This window comes from Quercus suber, unplaced genomic scaffold, assembly GCF_002906115.3.
Source record: "Quercus suber isolate HL8 unplaced genomic scaffold, Cork oak 2.0 scaffold_278, whole genome shotgun sequence".
In the NCBI taxonomy this organism is placed as follows: Eukaryota; Viridiplantae; Streptophyta; class Magnoliopsida; order Fagales; family Fagaceae; genus Quercus; species Quercus suber.
Genome location: NW_027069734.1, coordinates 351719 through 360324, shown reverse-complemented (window position 1 = coordinate 360324; position 8606 = coordinate 351719). Strand labels below are relative to the sequence as shown.

General features: G+C 41.3%; 1 protein-coding gene across 1 annotated transcript; it reads left to right on the top strand.

The window, feature by feature from the left end:
- Window positions 1–987, top strand: LOC111992824 (uncharacterized). The gene has a single exon (XM_024024681.2). The coding sequence runs from the start codon at window positions 85–87 to the stop codon at window positions 862–864; it is 780 nt and encodes a 259-aa protein (XP_023880449.2). The 5' UTR covers window positions 1–84; the 3' UTR covers window positions 865–987.
- Window positions 988–8606: the final 7619 nt, after the last annotated feature.

The following is an 8606-nucleotide window of genomic DNA, read 5'->3' as shown; positions in this document are numbered from 1 at the left end:
ATAAAGTAAAACCCTTCACACCAACAACATTGTACTTATTCGTTTCAGAAGAAAAATAAAATCTCAAAATCGAAGAGCGAGAAGATGTGTAGGTCGTCTGATTATTATCACGGATACCAATCCAACGGTCGAGATCGTTTGCGAATCCGAGGTTTCTTTGTTCGGTTCTCGGGTCTGGATACTCGGAAACCAATACCGGAGTCGCTGACTCTGCTTTACCTTCCTCGTATAAATGATAACGTGCTCGAGGTGGACGGGTCGACGATCCGACCCGACTCGCCCGCGTTCGTGACGCTCCACCGGGTTGTGAGTGCGAAGACGAGGAGTGAGAACGAGGTTATATTCGCGAGCAGAGAACGGGTTCGGGCCAACGAAGCGGTGCGTTTTGAAGTTTACTTGAGGGACGAGAAGGTCTTGAAGGGGATTTTCAGAAAAGGCGAGGGTAGCGAGTGGAAATTGGAGTGTAAGTGTGCGATAGAGAGCGAGGTTAGAGTTACGGAGGCGGAGGTACACGTGGCGGTGGAGGGACACGTGGCGATAAATGAGAAGGTGGAGATGGTAGTGAAGAATAGTAATAGAAGGACGAAGAAGAAGTGTGCAAGGTTAGAGGAGATTCCGGAGGAGAGAGAAGAGCAAGAGGAGGAGAGTGAATCGGACGGCTGTTGTCGTTATCGTTGTCGTTGTTGTGGTGAGGAGGAGAGTGGATCGGACGGTGGAGATTTGAAGGAAGATTGTACGGTCGAGCTGGATGTGGAAGGAGTGAGATTGGCCGTTGATATGGGGATTTGGTTGATGTGTTTTGGGTTGGGGTTTTTGGTTTCTAAAGCCTCTGTTAAGAGCTTGAGACGCAGAAAAATGTTTTGATCCTTTTTTTATTTATTTTTAGGGGCTTCAGTTCTTTTGAATTCTTTGATTTGTAATTGTAGTTGTTGTTCTAAATTGTAAAGAACCATGGGATATCGGGCAGCCAATTTCTTTATTTGACTATTTTCTAGTCCCAATGATTGACTTCGTAGAAAAAAAATATGTACGTGATTTTAAGAAGCGGAAGGATGTCAATACGGAACTTAAGAGCTTTCCCTTGAGTATGCTTCTATCCTCAATCAAGAAGAGAAGTTTTGGGCATTAAAATCTCGGGTAGACTGGTTACTTTTGGTGATGGAAACACCGCCTTCTTCCATATGTAAACAATTACAAAGAGGAAACATAACAAAATTAGGAAGATCATGAATCATACAGGGGAATGGGTCAATGATGAGGATCAAGTGATGGATATTTAATGGCTTCAAGGAGCTATACCAAACCCAACACGCGGCCTCTGTCTCCACTGAAGATATTGACATTAATTGGACTGCTGCCCTCTCTAAAGAGGAGTACTGTAAGCTTTTAGCCATGCCCTCGGCCTTAGAAATTCACAAGGCCCTATTCTCTTTAAAGCCCTATAAAGCCCCCAGGAATGGACGGGTTGCATGCCCCATTTTTTCAGCATTTTTGGCACATCCTCTAACCATCAGTCATTGAAGAAGTCCTAACCACTTCTCAACTAAACTTGTTCCTTCATATCTGAATCAAACCTCAGTGGTTCTCATTCCGAAAAGAAACGGCCTGGAAGTCTTGGGTCATTGGTCATTTTAGACCAATTAGTCTCTGCACATCCATTTACAAATCGATATCCAAGATCATTGTCAAAAGAATAAGGCCCCATATGCAGCACTTGGTCTCTGCACTCCAAGCTGCATTTATCCCTGGAAGAAAAGGGCTAGACAATACGATTATAGCACAAGAAATTCTTCACTCCATGGAAAAGAAAAAAGGGAGGTATGGCATAATGGCGTTAAAGATTGATCTTGAAAAAGCTTTCGACGTTTGGAATGGAGTTTTATAAGGGAAGTTCTTGTGCTGTTCAATTTTCCCTCAAATCTCATTGCCATAATCATGGATTGCACCTCTTCAACCTCTGTTTCTATGCTCTTTAATGGTGGTAAGCTCCCTGCCTTCAGTCCATTTTGTGGCATTCGCCAGAGAGACCCATTATCGCCATACATATTCATTTTGTGCATTGAGTACCTTGGACTCCTTATTCGAGACAAAACTGCTAACAACACTTGGAAGCCTGTCAAAGCCTCTAGATCAGGCCTACTTTCTCTCACCTGTTTTTTACCGATGACTTGATGCTCTTCGATTAAGCCAGTCTCGAGAACAATGAGGCAATTGATGAAGTGTTAACTACCTTTTGTTGATTATCTGGCAGAGAGTTAGCAAGGAAAAATCTAGAGTTTATTCTCAAAAACACTCCGGAGGAGACTAGAAGTGATATATATGGCTCTCTTGGAATCTTAGAAACACGAAAATTTGATAAATACTTGGATTTTCCGCTAAAATTCTCTGATTGTGGCTCTAGAGATTTTAATTACATCATTCACAAGGTTCAAGAGAAGCTAGCAGGCTTGCAAGCAAGTCTCCTCTCCTTTGCAGGCAGGAGGACTCTTATCAAGTCTTCTTTAGGCACAATCCCTGACTATGTCATGCAGGGGGCCTTGCTTCCAAGTAGAGTTTGCAAGGAAATTGACCGTGCCAACGGGAACTTCTTATGGGGCTCAACTCTGAAAAAAAGGAAGATGCACCTAGTGAACTGGGACACTGTTACTCGACAAAAGATCATGTTGGGTTGGGTATTCACGAATCAAGGACGCAAAATCTTGCGCTCGTTGCAAAAGCTTAATTGGAGATTGCTAACAGAGAACTCCTCCCCTTGGGCTTATGTTCTAAAAGCAAAATACCTTTCTAATAATGCCACCAAAAATCCATGGACTTCTAATGGCTCCTGTTTTCGCACATAGGCAGCATGCAAAGCTGTAAAACCTTTTCTTGGATAGCGGATTAAGGAAAGTGATCACACAGGGGCCTCTACCTCCCTATGGTATGATAACTATATCTCAAATGGTCCTCTTAGAGCCCAATTAATTGGTCCTCTCAATGTTGGAGAGGAAACTCAACTAGTAAGTCAGGCTATCGATAATTACGGTAATTGGCATCTTCAACTTTCATTTGAACTTTCAGAAAATCTTGTTAAGCTTATCCAAGCTATCCCACAAACATAAATTCGCAAGTGGATGATCTAATTGCATGGGCCTTCACTAATGATGGTAATTTCTCCTTCAGATTGCCTACAATGTAGCAAAAGGTTTAAATATTTTGAACCCAAATACTCCCTCTCTTTCCTGGATTTGGAAACTCAAAGTTCTTCTAAAATTCATTCTCTTTATCTAGCTTTGCTTTATAATAGCATTCTAGAAAAAGAATTTTTGGGTTCAAAGGGTTTAAGCCTGGATCAGCGTTGCTCTGTTTGTAATTCTCACACCGAATCCATAAGCCACATGCTCAGGGAATGCCATTTCTTGGTCATTTTTTGGGATCAACTTGGCCCCCTTCAGGACTTTACACCTTTTTTGGCCTCCCCCTCTCAGAATGGCTACATGTAAACTACAACTCTGGCCTAGTCTCTTGGCATCACAGCATTCCATGGCCTACTATGTTTCTCTTTGGTCTATGCATCACAGCATTCCATGGCCTACTATGTTTCTCTTTGGTTTATGGTCCATATGGACTAATAGAAACTATGTCACTTATCAAGCAAAGCAACCAAATTAGCACATTTAGAAAGATTGTGTAGGTAAAGCCCTTGAATTTCACTTCCTAACAGCCTCGACCAATCCATCTCGTGCAAAGGCTTGACTAAATGCTAAGTGGACCAAACCCCATACGGGTTGGCATAAGCTTAACACTGACGCTTCTGTCATCAATNTGCAAAATCTTGCGCTCGTTGCAAAAGCTTAATTGGAGATTGCTAACAGAGAACTCCTCCCCTTGGGCTTATGTTCTAAAAGCAAAATACCTTTCTAATAATGCCACCAAAAATCCATGGACTTCTAATGGCTCCTGTTTTCGCACATAGGCAGCATGCAAAGCTGTAAAACCTTTCTTGGATAGCGGATTAAGGAAAGTGATCACCACAGGGGCCTCTACCTCCCTATGGTATGATAACTATATCTCAAATGGTCCTCTTAGAGCCCAATTAATTGGTCCTCTCAATGTTGGAGAGGAAACTCAACTAGTAAGTCAGGCTATCGATAATTACGGTAATTGGCATCTTCAACTTTCATTTGAACTTTCAGAAAATCTTGTTAAGCTTATCCAAGCTATCCCACAAACATAAATTCGCAAGTGGATGATCTAATTGCATGGGCCTTCACTAATGATGGTAATTTCTCCCTTCAGATTGCCTACAATGTAGCAAAAGGTTTAAATATTTTGAACCCAAATACTCCCTCTCTTTCCTGGATTTGGAAACTCAAAGGTCTTCTAAAATTCATTCTCTTTATCTAGCTTTGCTTTTATAATAGCATTCTAGAAAAAGAATTTTTGGGTTCAAAGGGTTTAAGCCTGGATCAGCGTTGCTCTGTTTGTAATTCTCACACCGAATCCATAAGCCACATGCTCAGGGAATGCCATTTCTTGGTCATTTTTTGGGATCAACTTGGCCCCCTTCAGGACTTTACACCTTTTTTGGCCTCCCCCTCTCAGAATGGCTACATGTAAACTACAACTCTGGCCTAGTCTCTTGGCATCACAGCATTCCATGGCCTACTATGTTTCTCTTTGGTCTATGCATCACAGCATTCCATGGCCTACTATGTTTCTCTTTGGTTTATGGTCCATATGGACTAATAGAAACTATGTCACTTATCAAGCAAAGCAACCAAATTAGCACATTTAGAAAGATTGTGTAGGTAAAGCCCTTGAATTTCACTTCCTAACAGCCTCGACCAATCCATCTCGTGCAAAGGCTTGACTAAATGCTAAGTGGACCAAACCCCATACGGGTTGGCATAAGCTTAACACTGACGCTTCTGTCATCAATGACCACGCTGGTGCAGGAGGCCTAATCTGTGACTTGAATGGAAACTGGGTCCAAGGATTCTTAAAACCAATAAGCACCACTTCAATCTTAATGGCTGAATTATGGGCCTTGCGTGAGGGAATCTGCATGGTAAAACAACTGAATATACAGAGTCTTATTGTAAATGTGGACTCCTCTGATGTAGTTAATCTCATATCTTTCCTTGCTTCCACTAATAGACTAACCCAGACTTTGGTGGCTGAATGCAGGGACACTCTCCAAGCTTTCCATCAGGTCCAGCTCAACCACTACTTCGAGGAAGCCAACCAAGCAGCTGACTCTCTAGCTAGGATGGGTAGCTCTCAGTAGGAGGCTGTTGTGTACTATATTATGCCTCCTATGTTTATGTTGGATATTTTATCTTTTGACAATGCTAATAGCAGTGCTCCTAATGTAAATGTTGTGATTGAAAATTTTGTAATGATTGAAACCCGTTCCTATTTGGGTTAGTTTTAATAGACTCTTTGTTTAACAAAAAAAAAAAAAAAAGCTTTTTAACCCTTCAAAAATTACTTTATCTACTATTTAAAAAAAAAAAATTATCTACTTTACTAACTTAACACAGTACCGCACAAAGTGACCTCACATATGCTAGAAGTATTGTCCAGTGAATATAATGCAGAAGAAATCAAAGAAGCATTATTCCAGATGGGACCAACAAAGGCTCCTCGACCTGATGGTATGAATGCCCTATTTTATCAAAAGTTTTGGCATATAGTAGGTGATGATGTGACTGCTACTATTTTAGATTTTTTGAATTCTGGTTCTATGCTTCTTGAAATTAATTATACTTATATTGTTTTTATTCCGAAAATTAAGTCACCTGAAAGGATATCTGATTATAGACCTATCAATCTCTGTAATGTCATCTATAAAATTATCTTTAAGGTATTGTCTAATAGATTGAAGCTCATTCTCGCTAGGTTGATATCCCCCACCCAAAGTGCATTTGTTCTAGATCGTCTGATTACTGATAATGTTTTAGTAGCATATGAGACTCTGCATACCATGCATTGTAGGAGATCAGGTAGAAGGGGTCCTTTGGCTTTAAAATTGGATATCAGAAAAATCATATGACCGAATAGAGTGGCCTTTCCTAAAGGGTATTATGTCTAGATTGGGGCTGCCTGAAACTTGGATTGATAGAGTCATGAGTTGTGTGACATCTCCTACATTTTCAGTATGCATTAATGGATAAGCTTATGGTAATATCCGGCCTTCTAGGGGGATCTGCCAATGAGACCCTTTATCACCTTATTTGTTCTTGTTGTGTGCAAAGGGTTTTTCATCATTATTAGCCAAGGCAGAAGAGGAAGGTTGGATTCATGGGGTATCCACATGCAGAAAAGCACCTAATATTTCCCACTTATTATTTGCTGATGACTCATTAATATTCTGTCAGGCAAATCAGGAGGAAGTGCAAGCTATTACTGAGGCACTACAAACATATGCAACTTCATCAGGGCAATGCATTAATTTTGAGAAATCATCTGTCTATTTCAACTGCAATACGAAGGGTGAACAGAAGGCAAGGATCAAGATGGCTTTGGGAATTAGGGAGGTTGATTGGTTTGAGACTTATTTAGGGTACCTACTCTTGTTGGTAGATCAAAATATCAAACTTTTTCCTATCTAGAGGATAAAGTTTGGGAGAAAATACAAGGATGGAAAGGGCAACTATTGTCTAGAGCTAGTAAGGAAGTCCTCATCAAAATGGTGGCTCAATCTATTTCCACTTATACGATGGGGGTATTCTAGTTACCGGTAAAATTATGCAATGATTTGAATGCTGTGTGTGCCAAGTTTTGGCGGGGAAAAGTTGGTAACGAAAGGAAGATCCACTGGAAGAATTGTCATGTACTATCTCAACCAAAAAAAGAAGGAGGTATGAGCTTTCATGATATACATTGTTTTAATCTAGCAATGTTGGTGAAATAAGGATGGAGATTGCTACAGGACACTGAGTCACTGCTATATAGGTGCTTCAAAGCGAGGTATTTTCCAAGAAGTAATTTTTTGGAAGCATCTAATGTGCCTAATTTTCTGTGGGGTCATAGAGCCCAGTAATATACATCCACCTTTTTGTACTGTGCCTGAGTCCCATAATCGCATATGAAGAAGACAGTGGTGATCATGGCAACCCAGGAAACCTTGCTGAGGACAGCTCTGTCCTCGGCTAGCCAAAGCGAGATAGAAGAAAAGTGATTTACCGGCAAAGACAATCTTCTAAAGCACTCCAAGGAAAAAGATAAGTACAGCAAGTAAGCACACTGGAGCATGGCGGTACAACAATTCCAAGAAAAGCTACTGCCTCCTTATTAAATGCTCCACAACTAACACTCTAGCTGCATTAATGTGGAAATGATACCTGAACAATGACTTTTCAGACTCACAGCTACTACCTAAGAGCTTTGGGAGGAGGTTGATGTGATCGAGACCAACAGCAGCATATCTGACCTGTACGTGTATAGTGGAGATGAAGGAGGAAAGTAGTATATAAGGAAGAAGGAGCTCTGACAAAAGGGATTAGAGATTCTACCAGAGAAAACATTGTAGCAATCTAAACTAACTTTGTAACTATTGTCACCGTCACCCAAGAAATAATAAGTTGAAGCTCCTCGGACTAGTGCCGAGGATTGAATTGCTTGCCCAAGTCCATACTTGTTTTACTTATTCATTCTTTAAATCATCTTCAACTGTTGTTACACTCATCAAAGCCCAGTTCTTCTACCCACTCTCTATAAATTTATTGTATTGGGCTTGCTGGGCTTGAATTCACTTATCCCTAGTGTTAAAATCTAGTCCCTACAATTGGCACCGTCTATAGGGAGAATTTGTGTATTCGTGAGTGCAATAGTTAGACATGGTAGGATCAGGTCCACACCAAGAAAATCCATGCCAAGCAGGTCCCCAACAGACAGAACTCGTAGGATCCCAGCGACAGGGTAATTTTCCTGGCCCTAAACATGAACAAAATCAGGGGAACGAAAGGAATCGAAAGGGGAGTGTGCATACCACCCAGACGAGCAAAAGCCACTCCCAAGTGGGCAGTCGTGTATCCCAGAGACAAAAAAATAACCAAGTCATGCAGAAGGTGATAGATGACTTGAAAAAGAAACTGCACCATGCACAGCAGAGGTGGTCTCCTTCCAGTTCTGACATATCCTCCAATGATGAAGAGGATGGCAATTACAGGCAGATATTAAGAACTCCTTCAAGTGAGACCTTCTTTTATGAAGACAAGCACCATCATAGACGAAAACACAAGGGCTCATCTAGTAGGGGCCTGGGTAATGACGCCATGAGCAAAGCTCTGGATCAGATCTCTAAGTCACCCTTCACGCACAAGATAGAAGGGCTAGGCTACCTCGGCAGTTCCATCAGCCTACGTTCACCGTTTATAATGGTCTAACCCCGTAGAGCATGTGAGCCAGTTTAATCAAAGAATGTCTGTCCACTCCAAGAACGAAACTTTGATGTGCAAGGTTTTCCTGTCCAGCCTAGGACCTATAGCGAGATGAGGTGGTTCAATGGCTTGAAAACGAACTCCATAGATTCCTATAAGCAACTCACCCAAGTCTTTGGTTCTCGCTTCATTACAAACAGTAGGGTTCCTCGACCTCTGAGTTCATTGTTGTCATTATCC